Source organism: Anomaloglossus baeobatrachus, chromosome 10, assembly GCF_048569485.1.
Source record: "Anomaloglossus baeobatrachus isolate aAnoBae1 chromosome 10, aAnoBae1.hap1, whole genome shotgun sequence".
Classification (NCBI taxonomy): domain Eukaryota; kingdom Metazoa; phylum Chordata; class Amphibia; order Anura; family Aromobatidae; genus Anomaloglossus; species Anomaloglossus baeobatrachus.
The window spans coordinates 47,179,794-47,194,740 of NC_134362.1; the positions used below are offsets into that span (position 1 = coordinate 47,179,794).

Below are 14,947 nucleotides of genomic sequence, written 5' to 3' on the forward strand. Positions count from 1 at the left end.
CACAGAGTAGCACTTTTACGGCTTCAAATACCAACAAATAAAACAATACCAGTTACCTATAAGTGTATGTTATCCTTAAGTCACTTAAACCCTTAAAATAATTGATTGGTTCAGGTCAGATAATGTCTTTCCCACCATGAGCCCTTATTTGTGTAATATTCCTGTACCCATTGTTCCCTTATGGTTATTTCCCATGTATCATCCCCAATCTAGAAATTCTCCATAAGGTTCTATGTGAGATAATCCAGCACTATGTGTGTTGTGACCCTCATTCTGCTGGTACGATGGACTCTTTACAGCGGCTGCTGTCTCCAGATGGGTTTTCCCTCAAGCTTCATGGAAGATGCTGTGGTTGGGATAAGCTGGATCGGTCCACCTGATTCTGACTCAGGGATCATTCTGACTTGTCTTTTTAGGATCACCCAGTCTCCTGGCTGGAGACCACGTGCTCCTGACACTGATTTAGGATCTGGAATTGGAGGATACACATGTTTAACACACTATATAGGCAGTTGTATACGGCTCATACATCACTGGTCAGGACATCACACTGTATCTGCAGTATCTGTGAGAAATATAATCACGCTCTAGGTACTAAACCAAAAATACCTTATATAAAGATCTAATTATTAAAGGAAAACAAACATTTGTTACATGATTTGCAGCGTTCACCATTATCTTGTGGATCGTCACATGTTTATGTTATGATCATTAAAATTCCAAACAACATACACCCATGTGAGTATAGACACAATTAAATATTCCAATAAAGGAGGGGCAGGGATTGGGGCAATAGCCCTAAACTCTCCCTACCTCGCAGCGGAGGTCGGCACCCTATAAGGCGAATTGGCGCCCCCGCTCACCGACGGCTCGCCCTCCCTATCCCTACACTGCTAAGCTAATACGTGCTGCTAATGTCAGTGAGGGAATATAGAAACCGTGAGATACCGGGGATAAAGAGGCGTCAATATGCAATTATATATATCCAATTCATTCCCAAAGATTAAATATTCACACTCTGTATTTACATAGCTGTTTGTAGCTTAAATCAATATGATACAGCAAATTCAAGAACCAAACCCTAAAATAAATGAAATATCTCACATGTATAACATGTACCCACTGTATCAATATAATAATAAGGCCAGGTAAAGTCATGAGGAGATCTCGTCCAATCACAGACTCTCCACTGTACAATTCACACTCAGGCTAATAAAATAAACGCATATTTATCAGACACTTAGCATGAAAGAAGCGCAACGCATTTCTCCCCTCTTCACAATGGCAGATGGAACTCCATCTTTACATACCACCAGCATCATGAGTTTTTCAGCAGTAACGCTTTCCACACTGGATATGTTTCAGAGCAGACCTGAAAAGAAATTCACTCAACACGCACAAAACGCATATAAACCTACTCATGGTAGATGTATAGGACTAATCTGCAATCACTGGAGCAGTAGAGCGGATGAGGGGGGTGTTTCTACGAGGTCTTTACAGTTTTTTTTTTTTTACCTTAATAGGCACACATCTTACAAGACTGGAGGTGTCTGGCCACCTGGGTACTGAGCAGTGGTGCCGCCCAGATCTTGTCCATCCCAACACCTTTGTCACATGGGTTACCTGGGCCATTATTGAGTAGAGCGCTCACGGCAGAGAAAGCTTACCGCCCTTTATCCACAGACCTTCCTCAGTCACTGGCTCCCTGCGTCTCACACGCCGTTCCTTGCTGAATCGCTTGTTCCTGTAAGGATTTAAGAACACAAGGAGTGACCAATGTCACGGACGACGTGACAGGAGCCACCGAGGTACTGGTCTGCTTTGTATAAGGACTCTCAACTCTAGGCCCATTCACTGCTTCTTTGTTGCCTGCTCCATCAGTCACCGGCTCTTTTGATAACAGGAGAGCGCCTCCACCTGGGCTCATATACACTCTCTACGGTCTTTATAGATTTATGACGTCACACTCCACATTTTCCTATCTTACCCCTTTCCGCTCTACAAACCACAGTGATCGCAAATCTTCATCTCATTCTCCTATTTCGATGGGAAAGGAGTGGTTTGATTTTTAATACCTCATGTTGCGTAACCTCAGCATATCCAGTGCAGAATCAACCAGCATCTTGGTATCTGGATCCATCTACGGAAAAACTCAAAATCTGCATTAGCAATGGCCTCATCTGAGACATGTTCAAAACCTGACCATTCTTGTTACATCAGAGCAATCATGAGATATATGTGTGTCTGCTGTATCCTCCTCACAGATAAAAATATAAAGACAACTTAATAGAAAAACCCAATCGATGAACAAATTAAAACCTTAAATAATATGTGTGACTTTCCACATCATCTTTCCCCCCCTTTTTGAATCTATTATCCAAAACATAATTAGATTCAAAAATTGTGTGGCCCCGGAGCTCTACATTTAGGCATGAAAGTCACATTGTATAGATTGTACCTAATCGGGAACACCAGAAATATTGTTTTTATCTGTAACTTAATAATGGAAAACCCTTTCAATGGCTTTTATAACCTTTGCATGGACCACAGAAATCTGCACTGCAATCATTCTTTCTATAAAAAGAAAGCAGATTATTCAATACATTAAATATAAAACACAGAATTCCATAAATAATCCACATTCCTTAAAACAAATTATTGTAATTATTAATAAATGATTATTATTATGATTATTATTATTATTATTATTATTATTATTATTAATAATAACCATAATAATAACGTAGCACAACCTCTGGATATTTGATGTAGGGGCGTTCATATTTGAAACATTGAGGAGATCATCAGCATCTCTGTGATACTGTCCTATAACTTGAAGAGATAAAAGAATCTAGAACAAATAAACTGGCCATGTGGGAAAACAAAATGTTGATTTGCCATAGAAAAATTATCTAACAGACTTCTATGCTTGAAAAGCTATCAATGAATCTAAACATGTCCACAGTCAACTTTTATTTCTTTGGGATAAAATTAGTAAAATAAAACTATTGTCAATGACCTTTTTCCAATATAAATTGCAATGAATTAAATGCAGGAAGCACTTTTTTTTTCTCTTGGCCTGCTCTCACAATAGATCGAAGGTGAGATGAAAAACCTGCCCCACTGGTTTTTTTTTTTTTTTTTTTTTTTTTTTTTTTTTTTTTTTCTAAAAGTTGCTACTTCCCCCAAAGGCCAAAAGCACAGTACATTTTCCCTGGACACGAGTGATATCTCTCTCCTTCTGTTGGATTTTTTTATTATTTATTTTCCTTTCTGCAAGACATGGATATCCCATGGATGTATCTATTTATTTATTTATTTATTTATTTTTTTTTTTTAAAACATTCAACTCTCAGGATTATTCGCCATATTCGTAATTGGAATATGTATTATTTATCATGATATCTGCCACAAAGGTACGTTTATTTTAAGGTTTTTCTCTTATTGCTTATTAATTTAATAAGATATTGCTCCTTGTGACTGTCCTGACTCAATCCAACCTGCACCCTGGATCTATATTAAGTGTCTTCCACAACTCCCCAATCATTCAATGTTCCATCTTTTAGTGCTATAAACATTTACTAACACTTCATGTTATTCAGTGGCTGCAGTTTTGTCAGCTGCACTGGAGGGCTCCATACAGATTTACTAACAAAATGGCCACTGCCAGAATAGCACATGGCTTCTCTCACACCTCCCCCCCACTAACTTCCTTTCTTTGTCTCAAACATGCCTCGGCCACCATGTGGCCTTCATCCACCATTTTGGCATGTGGCAGGGAAAAAGGACTTCACATCTGCTCCAACTCTCTCTCTCCTATTTTCTGTAGTCTGTACTTATATATATATATATATATATATATATATATATATATACAAACACACACACGTGTCCACGATCTAAGTCTAATTATAGATAAAAACACTTATTTTTCTGGCTAAGTATATAGTACTCCATCCAATCCATTGCTCAAACATTTACAGAGCACATGGTCTTCTTCACACAAACCCCCGCCTTTTCTTTGTTTAAACCATGCATGCCTCGGCCACCATGTGCTTCATCCACCATTTTAAAATCTGACCTAAAATGGCTGCAACCAAAAATAGCACATGGTTTATCACAGGATTGCAGCCTAGAGTCCCCCCATCCCAACAAAAATCCACTCTCATCCGGATTTTTCCAGCACAACTAGACGCAACTTCACCAATTTCTCCATCTTTCTCTCAAGATAAACAACACCAAACAAGCAATCTTTCTCTATGCATACCAGATAAAAACAGACAAACAAAAAGACGGGGAGATGACAAATAACTGAAACACTAAAGAAAACCTGCAGTTTGCAGCACACACTTCCAAATCCTTCCTTATACTGCCACGTGGTCCCTGTCTGATTTCTGCGTTCCGTAATATACAAAAAATACCTAGTATCACCACTGACTACAAGGTGTCTATACCGGCCAATTCGCCTCTCTTGGAGGACTTATAACTAGCCTCTATAACACAGACTTCCGTTAACCTGCCTCTCTTGGAGGACATGTTAACTAGCCTCTACAACACAGACTTCCATTAACCTGCCTCTCTTGGAGGACATGTTAACTAGCCTCTACAACACAGACTTCCATTAACCTGCCTCTTTTGGAGGACATGTTAACTAGCCTCTACAACACAGACTTCCATTAACCTGCCTCTCTTGGAGGACATGTTAACTAGCCTCTACAACACAGACTTCCATTAACCTGCCTCTCTTGGAGGACATGTTAACTAGCCTCTACAACACAGACTTCCATTAACCTGCCTCTTTTGGAGGACATGTTAACTAGCCTCTACAACACAGACTTCCATTAACCTGCCTCTTTTGGAGGACATGTTAACTAGCCTCTACAACACAGACTTCCATTAACCTGCCTCTCTTGGAGGACATGTTAACTAGCCTCTACAACACAGACTTCCATTAACCTGCCTCTCTTGGAGGACATGTTAACTAGCCTCTACAACACAGACTTCCATTAACCTGCCTCTCTTGGAGGACATGTTAACTAGCCTCTACAACACAGACTTCCATTAACCTGCCTCTCTTGGAGGACATGTTAACTAGCCTAATAAAAAACACCTAGTATCACCCAAGCTTGCGCTAAGCCCCAATGGTATCCGTACCAGCCATTTCACGTCCAGCGTTAGGCCCCAAGACTACCACGTACCAGCCACAATGCGCAACTTAAACGCTATGCCCCAATGGTATCCGTACCAGCCATTCCACGCTACACTGCGCTAGGCCCCAAGATTACCACGTACCAGCAGTCCCACGTATTTCCTCACAGAGCCATAAACTGTACCACAGGCGACAACCGTATACTATACCACAGACAATATCCTTTACTATATCAACAAATTTGAGAGCCCGTGAAAAACACGTGCCTAACCTGGCCAATTAAAACCTGACCTATATCTCTAGGTCTTGTACCAAACCGTATTAACTACTTAAGTTTCCACTAGAACCATAAACCATATCACAGGCGACAACTAACAGAACTCACAAACCCACATGCTCTCTTAATTTCTCCTCTTCACAAATACACACAACAGGCAGCAGGCAACTGAATATGTGACGGTTCTTCCGAGATTAATATGGCCAGCAGCGGAGAAACTCTTCTGCCGTCACAGAGATCGCAAAAACCGGACACAGTCAGGCAATCAGTGCCACATACCCTGAGACACACGAGTAAGACTTCAGATTATAAAAATCAGCAGACTTACCATGTTCTCGTATAAAGAGCTGATCAGACTCTTGGATCAGGGTATCCAGCACGTCCTGCCATTCCAATCGCCGGTCCTCAAGATTGTAGAGTTTTTCCTATACTGGCCCCACGTTGGGCACCAATAATGTTAAGGTGAACTCATAACCAGAGATCACTAGTTGCCTACTGCCTGGCCGAATTGATATGGGCCAAGTGCATGCATAAAAGAATCCACACCAGACACAGTCGGATGTGTAATCTCTTCTTGGTCACAGTAGAAAATGGCACCAAACAGCAGACAGAGAAAAGCATGCGTCCTCTTGATATAGGCTAGGGGCGTACACAAGTTCAGATATGCACATGTAGTGGGACAGTTCATTGGCTAGCCAATGGGGAGATCCGTGTTGCTGTTGATGGGCAGGTCTGACTCCAGTGGATGAAACCATGACGATGGCAGGGACGTCATCTGGTGCATCCATGCTGATGGTTTGGTCTGTGATTTCCAGCTTGACCAGTCTTCCCTTATATGGAGGTCTTCTTTCATCTGGACATTCCTTGCATTCCAGGCAAGGTGTGGATAACAGGAAATAGCGGCCATCTTTATATCTGTGTCATTTATATGATCTGAAACCTGAATTATGTAAGGCAAATCGACATTTCCCCCAATGCCTTGTCAAGAGGTTAATTAAGTATTTCATCTTATGGCTCTCCTCAACATATATATATATATATATATATTTTTTATTTTTATATATATTTATTTTTATATATATATATATTTTTTATATATATATATATATATTTTTATATATATATATATAATATTTTTTATATATATATATATATATATATATATATATTTATTTTTATTTTTTTTTTTTTTTTATTGCACTACATTATTTAAAAAAAAACAAAAACCCATGCAATCTTCACACTGGCCATTAAGCCTAAAAGTAGCCTGTTTTGTTAAAAAAAAACAAACAAACTGTGAAGTCTCATTATCATCAGAGACTCACCTGTATGTACAGTAGGTAACAGAGTAGGTGATGTTACAGCTCCCCTCCTCCTCCTTTCTACAGACAAGGACCTTTGCCCAGATTAAACAATGCTCGAATTAGAAGCACAGATAACGCTGTAATGAAGTCACATAGTCTGAGTCTGTCTATTGCTGCTAATATTCATGTGCATTACAGAATAAGAGAATAAGTAGGAGACTAATATAAGGCCTAATTGTTTTTTTTTATTGTGTTGTTTAGAAAAAAAAACAACTCTTTAAATATCCATATAAATCTGATTTAAATAATTGGTCATTTTCTGAAGACACATTTATTTTCTGTGCAAATGCAGTATTCATTTACAGTATACATACAGATTTAGTAGTATGGGAACATCCAGCACCCAGGATGTCACCACTTTCCACATAATCTTACTAAGTTACCACTCACAAATCCCTAAATTTGCTGTAAGGCGGAGATCACATGTCCTGGAATCATCCGTTAGAACGGATCCTGCAGAGATCCGTTGGCAAAATGATGTTTGCCAGATCCGTTTTTTAATATGGGAGTCTATGGAGAATGGATCCAGTAATTGATTGCCATTTATCTTCCATTTGAAAGAGATCCTGTAAGAAAAAACCCGGATCCATTAGACATGCAAGTAACACAAATGGCAATCTGTTAACAAATCCATTCTCCATAGACTAAAAGAAACCGATCCACCAAAAATCAGTATTTTATTGTGTTTGTACAACTTTTTGTCACATTAAGTACGGGGAAGTGCCAAGCAAATAGCGAACTGGAAGGGAAACCCTGTGTCTAGGGAAGAGGAAGATGGTGACCCCTGACCAAACCTACTGCTGGTCCCTCGGGGCCCTCACCATCCTAGATAGGTTCAGCACCCATGCACCAAACCAGATACCTGACCCTAGTTATCCCTAGTGCTGGGTCCTATATAGGGAACGGATGAGATGAGCTCTTCGTCAACCCCACTAAATACTAGAGAAGACACAAGGAGGACACACAGTGGAAAATGCATGAACTACTTATCCACAGATGACACTGGTAGAAGTTCAGCAAAATTTCAGCAATGATATTGTGACGCCCTGGGCAAGCCAGGGGTCACAGGTAACTACATCACCACACCCTACACCCCGGTTAGGTACACCAAAGCTAGACCAGAAACCCTTGTTGCCTTCCTCCAGGGGCTGATGTTCACACCAGGGGGTGGAGCCAGGCAGTTGGTCTCCACCCACCGAGGAGTTCACAGTCCTGGAGGCGGGAAAACCAGGCAGATTAGTTTGGGAAGCAAAAGTGTGAGGAGTAAAGTGGTAGCAGAGCAAGCGAAAACTGATTGAGAGCGTCCGGGTGTGTGCCCCGGACAGTGACAGCAAGGTTAGCAGACGGCGGTGACCGTCTGCAGGAGTGGCCGATCAGAGTTGCCGAAAGGACCGTGGACGGGTGATGACCCGGCGGTACCGGAGCGGTACACAAAGTGAGGCCAGCACCATTGGCAGGGGCCTTTCGGATCCCGGCAAGGCTTGGAGTCGCCGTAATTTGCCAAATCCGTCAGTGAAGGGGACCTCCGGGTTTCCAAACTGCCAAGTCCCGATTGAAGGCAAAAGTCCAACCGTGTGGGAGAGACACCGCCACCGCCAAGGCACCAGTTTCTCAGGGCCAGCGCCTGCGGGCAAAGAGGGGCTCCTCCGGCCCATATCCAAGCCGGGGAGCGGGTTACCAGTGGGAACCCATCGATACCAACAACAGTACTAGGTGCAGGGAAAGAGACAGTCACCGTTAACTACCGGGGAAAAGCAACAGCAGCCGTCCGTGGGAACCGTCTTTCCAGCCGTGTGTTTTACCGTGAACTGTGTCAACGTCTCAGGCTGAGTGAGTACCACAGTGCCGTATGGCACAGCGCTGACCCCGCGTCCCTGCACCTCATCAGGCCCTATAACCCGCCTGACATCCTGTCCTACCCCATCACCGGGCCCCGGGACCACCAACCCCCTACCCACGGAGGGGAGGACTAACAACTTAGCTGCTCCAGTCACCGCTCCCGGGATCCCCGTTCAGAGCAGCGGTGGTGTCACTAAAATCACCACAACCGTGGGTGGCGTTATGGACAATAACCATATCCCCACCACCAAAACAACCACCCCTTTTCACTCACGGGCGAGGAGCGCCGCTCGAGTCCCCAGGATCCGGCCCATCGCTCGAGCCACCGAGCAGCAGCAGCAACCGCAGAGCAGCGGCGGCCGGACCCGAGCAGTGGGAGAGCGCAGCGTCGCCACCCTCCTCCCCGCCCGCGACAATATCACAGATAAGTGCAAGCCACCTGCTTGCAACCAAGGCTTGAGGAACTGAAAATATCAGCAGCAGCAGTCCAGGTTAGAAGGGAGTATTTAAGCAACAAGAGAATACTGATGATCAGCAGCTGGATAGAAGGAGGGCTCCACTGGGTCCTAAAGGGGGAGAGATGACTCCAGCAGGAAAGCTTCCTATACCAATGAATACTGACAGCAGGAACAATAGAAAGTTAGGGGACATTCTGCGCAGCCAAATGCTATGACCTTCTATTGCCAGAAACCACATGACTGTCTGTAACCTAATGGATCTCTGCAAGATCTGTTCTAATGGACGATTACAGGACATGTGAACTCCACCTAATACGTTTTTGACAGCAGAGTTTTGTGCTGCTCATCCAGTCAGGTGATCAGGGCATTTCCGAACCTTCAGTGGAAAGCTTTATCCACATGACACTGTATTATGGCTTAGCACATCCTTTGCATAGTTAAAAACATACAATGGAACCCAATTAATTTGATAGGGCCCTTGTATTCCATCCTATGACTCTGAACACATACAGAAGCAGAGAGGTCCTGCAGATCAGCTCCTATTCTCAGAATTACTAACACTGTATATCGCCATTCAACTATTCAACAGAGGGGTTATTGATTATTTTTTGAGTATTATTTTCCATTTAATTCTTGCATAGTAGGAGTTTGGAGGAACATCAGCTGTGCAGTTATTATAAACCATTGTCCTATTTGTGGTTTTATATGATCTTTATATACTGTATGGCCCTAAAGCAGGAGCTTCTTTATATTACACCTTACCTTAATGGCTCTAAATTACATTCATCAATTAATGACCTCTGTTTCCATATAGATGGTATGAGTGTTAAAGTGTTTCTCCGTGGTCGACCGATTACAATGTATATACCTTCCTGCATAAAAAACCATGATGACCAGAAGCCGGAACTTCCGGGCGAGAAGCTGCAGTTGGAGTGGGTGTATCCTTAACATGTCTAAATAAGTGATAAAACAGTACTAATATGTCTCCTAAACAACATATATCACCTTTTTCACAGGAAAGGTGGTAAATTGTAGGATTTCTGGAGATGTCCCCACCGGGACCCCCAATGATCACAAGACACAAGAATTAAGGTCTGAAGTAGTAGTGAGCATGTGCAAACACTGCACCATTCACTGTCCAAAGGAATATTGGTCACATACTCACTACCGTTGAATTCATGCAGCAAAGAGGACTCTGTTCCCCTCCATCTGTGCATCAGTCAGGGGTCTCAGCTGCTGTATCCTCAGTGATCATGCATTTATCATCTACTTTGTGTATAGGTGATGAATATTCTTTATAAAATTTTTAAGGCACTTAAAGCATAATCAAGTCATCGCAACATGTTGATTTCTGCAGCATTAAAGGCCCAGTCACACACAACGACTTACCAGCGATCCCGAAAACGATGCGACCTGATGGGGATCGCTGGTAAGTCGCTGGTGAGATGTCACACAGTCAGATCTTACCAACGATGCAGGAATGATACAGGTCGCAGTAGCGACCTGTATAACGATCTCAGCAGTCACTGTGACCCTGTCACACAGTGTCAAACACAGTGATGTGTCCTGCCCAGCAGGACATTACCTTTGAAGAAAATAGCCTGGACCATTCGGCAACGACTAGAGATCTCACAGCAGGGGCCTGATCGCTGGTAGATGTCACACATAACAAGATCGCTAACGGGATCACTACTGCGTCACAGAAACCGTGACTCAGCAGCGATCTCGCTAGCGATCTCCTTATGTGTGACGGTACCTTTACTAACAATCTGATTTGGTGTGGGGCCTCCTGAGTTTCCTTTCACTGTTTATGTCAGGGGAGAGACGGATCAGGCATCTTGAGTTCAATATTCCTAATCCCCATACAGAATTTATGAACACTCAGCTGCACTGAGCATTGATATGTATGAGGGAGCCTGGAAAGATGGCTGTTGGTCAACTGCTATCCAGGGTATGTATACTTTAGAATTTTGATGTTTTAATCTATACACTTTAGTAAAAAAAAATTCAATGCCATTCTTTTTGGGTTTTGTATTTTATTTAGGAGGTGCTATAGTGGCATATTGGTATTTTTTGCTATCCAGGGTATATATTGGCACCTTTACGGTATGCGCACACACTGAGTATTTGGTGTAGAAATTTTCTGCACCCAAAATTGCATCTTCTGGCAGAAAAACACACTTTTTTTAGTGTGTTTTTCTGCCAGAAGATGCAATTTTGGGTGCAGAATCTTTCTGCACCAAATACCCAGCGTGTGCGCATACCGTAAAGGTGCCAATATATACCCTGGATAGCAAAAAATACCAATATGCCACTATAGCACATCCTAAATAAGTATGTTTTTTGCCACGTTTTGGTGTGTTTTTCATAATGAAGTCAAGGGGTGGAAAGGCTGAAAAATGCAGGGAAAAATGCACCAAAAATTGACATGCTGCAGATTATTTTCTGCACCAAAACTTCAAGGAAAAAGTAAGCAACATACGCACAACACTTCAGACTTCTCATTGACTTTGCTGACATAAGGATACGTTTTTGGGACAATACTGCACCAAAAATTGCATTAAAAAAACGCAACATGTGTGCACAGCTTTAGGGTACATGCATATACCCTGTCTTTTTCATGCAGATTCCGTCCAGAAACCACTAAAAAAAAAAAACACTTAAAAAACACCAAAAAGAGTGACCAATGGCTCAGCAATTCGTGCTTTTTTTGTATTGTAAGATATATGCTCCATCTTTTGTAACTTCTGTACCAGCCTCCAGCAGCGAATGCTGTGAAGTGGCTAAAAGGTGAACAGTCCATTCTCCAGGCGTCACTATGTTCTATGGGATTAAAAAAAAACCCAAAACACATCAGTGGCAAAGCTGCCGCAACAGACGTATGAAGAGGCTTCAGGGAGAACATCATGGGCGTTTTCCTGGAGCATTTTCTGTTTCAAAAACGATGTGGGTCTAAAAGTTGTCGTGTCCACATTCCCTTATTGTGCACGACAAGAGCAAAAAAGAGGTTACGTCAGCTCATCTGTAAAGGAACAGGTTTGACTTTAGATTAAGGGCGGTGCGCAGATCAAGACTTCATGTCAGTGAGAAACAGGGAAGGTCCATATTGAGGAGAAATCCGGCAACACGTGACATGTTGACTTAGTTCTTCCATCTTAACATGGACCTTAGGCCACTTTCACACTGCATTCCTCTCCCTGTTCAGTGGTCCAAAACCGGATTCGGACGTATGCCCCGACAGGGCCACTGACTATAATGGTGCAGACAGATTCACCATGTGCTCTGTCGTGCACCATTTTGGGGAGTATACACTTACTGGAGGCGGACACCCAGATACAGTCTACTATGTCTTGGTGTCTGCCCCCCAATTGGCATATACTCCCGAAAATGGTGCACAACAGAGCACACAGTGACTCTGTCTGCACCATTATAGTCAGTGACCCTGTCGGTGCATACATCCGGAGCCCGTTTTGTTGGAGGTTTGGATGGAAGCTCCGACGGGACCCCGGAGAGGAATGCAGTGTGAAAGTGGCCTAAGGTCCATGTTAAGATAGAAGAAATAAGTCAACATGGACCACTGCACCATTATAGTCAGTGGTCCCATCGGTGCATATGTCCGAAACCCATTTTGCGAGGGTTTCGGATGGAAGCCCCGATGGAACCACTGATCGGGAGAGTAACGCAATGTGAAAACGGCCTTAGTCTGCCCAGTAGGGGAAGCAGCTTGTGTTACAGAGTTGATCTTTTGATTGAATGCAAAAAAGTATAATAATCCTCAAAAATTTTTCAGCGGCGGAGCTTTTAGTGAACTAGATTTGGGAAACCCACATGACAGCGCACTTACAAACCATGGATGTAAAATCTTTCTCCGTTTTCTATCACATACATCTGAGCAAACATTCTGCCTTGAAAAAGGAAAACATTAAGTTATTATAAAATGCCATTTTAGGATATAAATATAGCAATGTGCAAACAATGAAATGGATCCAGCAATTAAATCCGAAGTCCATATGGCAGTAGAAATTTTTTGTACTTTATTAAATATTAAAAATATTCCAGAGCTCCTGTGATATTAAAATATAGTAATGTATAACATATCCGATGACCTTTCTAGAAAAAATGTGACCAATTTACTTGTAGTGCACCTTACTTAGGTAGTTCATTTGTCTTATCTTCATCCTATTTTGACTACGGAGATCTCCTTAACCCATTCTGCACACAGTTATGGTTGTCGTGGCCGTGATTCACGATGCAATCTGCGCATGTTGCAGTCCGGAGAAGTAATTTACTTCACCGCATGTGTTATAGTCATCTGTGATGTGAACCGTGGAACCCAGCGCCACTTTTTACGGCACACGGACTGCGTTCGCTGGTAAGTCAAGGGGAACAAGACTTTAGGGAATTTGGTGGATTTCTGCTTTTAACTGTAGAGGTTTTCAGTAAAGTCATTTCTGATTTCACTTTTGATCCATTTTTGTGTATTGGGTAAATTCCATGAAAACTAGAATCACTTTTTTTACTTGGGGAATTCTTGTTTTTTTTTTTTTTTTCCCCTACATTGAAGTCCCTATGACATGCTGTGATTTACAAAAATGCAGGAAAAGAAAAATATTTTACAAGAAAACATTTGAGTTCAGAGCCATGGATTTAAACATGGCCTAAGGGCAATAGGAAAACACAACTCTGCTTTAAGAGGACCAACCAACAGGATTTCCCTATATAAACTAAAGCCAGTGCTATACTGGCGCTATCATGCTGATTCTATACAGACCTTTAGTTGTGAGATCGGATGTATACTTTCTGAAATACAGGCAAGTAAAGTTTGTGAAATGCACTGGTATTTGATTGATAGGTGCAACGGAATATCTAATAGGTGGGTCGGGTTTTGCTAGTTATTCTCGCCCCTGTCTGCCTGTCCTTCCTCCCCCTATAATAACAGAGAAGGGGGAGGAAGGACAGGCAGGCAGACAGAAGCGGGCATAACTTGGAAACCTGACCCACCTATTAGATATTCCATTGCACCTATCAATCAAATAACACTGCATTGCACAAACTTTACTTAATTATATTTCAGAAACTATACATCCGATCTCACAACTAAAGGTCTGTATAGAATCAGCATGATAGTGCCAGTATAGCACTGGCTTTAGTTTATATAGGAAAATCCTGGTGGTTGCTCCTCCTTAAGGGCTTGTACAGAGTACAGATGAGAGTATTATACCTGTTTGCTTGTCAGTGTAAAAATCCGCAGTTTTGTCTTTTTTTTTTTTTTTTAAGTAATATATATGAAAAACAAATGTGATACAGATATAAGAAAATGGACATATGGCTGACAATGCGGATAAAAATAAGTCTTTTATTTTTTGTGTAGTTGACAATCGGGTGATTTTTTTTTTTTTCCATTAGTTGATTTTTTTGGATGAAAATTGTACAAATTTATGAAAAAATGTCCAATTTTCATTAAAATAATGGATGATTTTGATCCATATTGTCACCCGTTTGTTGCATTATTTTTTTTCATGTCTATGGCATAGATTTTATAGATCAGCATAAAAAAAAAATCAGGAGATCCTTATAAAAACAAAGTGGATAACCCAGCTAACTTTTTATTTTTGTAATAAAAGGGAACGTACATGAGTTTTAAATATCCTTTGCTCTCTCCAACTTTGCTGATCACATAGTCTGGCTGTCCACCCGGATGGAGTAAAAGTGGCCTCTGGACAAACGGCTGGAGTGGACAAGGACGGTAAGGTGAGAAGCGCAAGGACCTTTCCAATCATTCCATTTGTGCAGAGTGCATAGACCGAGTATTAAGGAGTACCCGGAGGGTTTAAAGCACTTTCCTCTGTTCTCTTATCAT

General features: G+C 41.9%; 1 protein-coding gene across 1 annotated transcript in view; it reads left to right on the forward strand.

Moving 5' to 3' along the window:
* EML3 (EMAP like 3) overlaps nt 1-14,947 on the forward strand; it is a 159,304-nt gene that overhangs the window by 78,341 nt on the left and 66,016 nt on the right. The window contains exons 7-9 of the mRNA XM_075326548.1: nt 9,902-10,025; nt 13,310-13,459; nt 14,769-14,838. Coding sequence (XP_075182663.1) covers nt 9,902-10,025; nt 13,310-13,459; nt 14,769-14,838 — 344 coding nt within the window. The remainder of the gene's footprint in view (nt 1-9,901; nt 10,026-13,309; nt 13,460-14,768; nt 14,839-14,947) is intronic.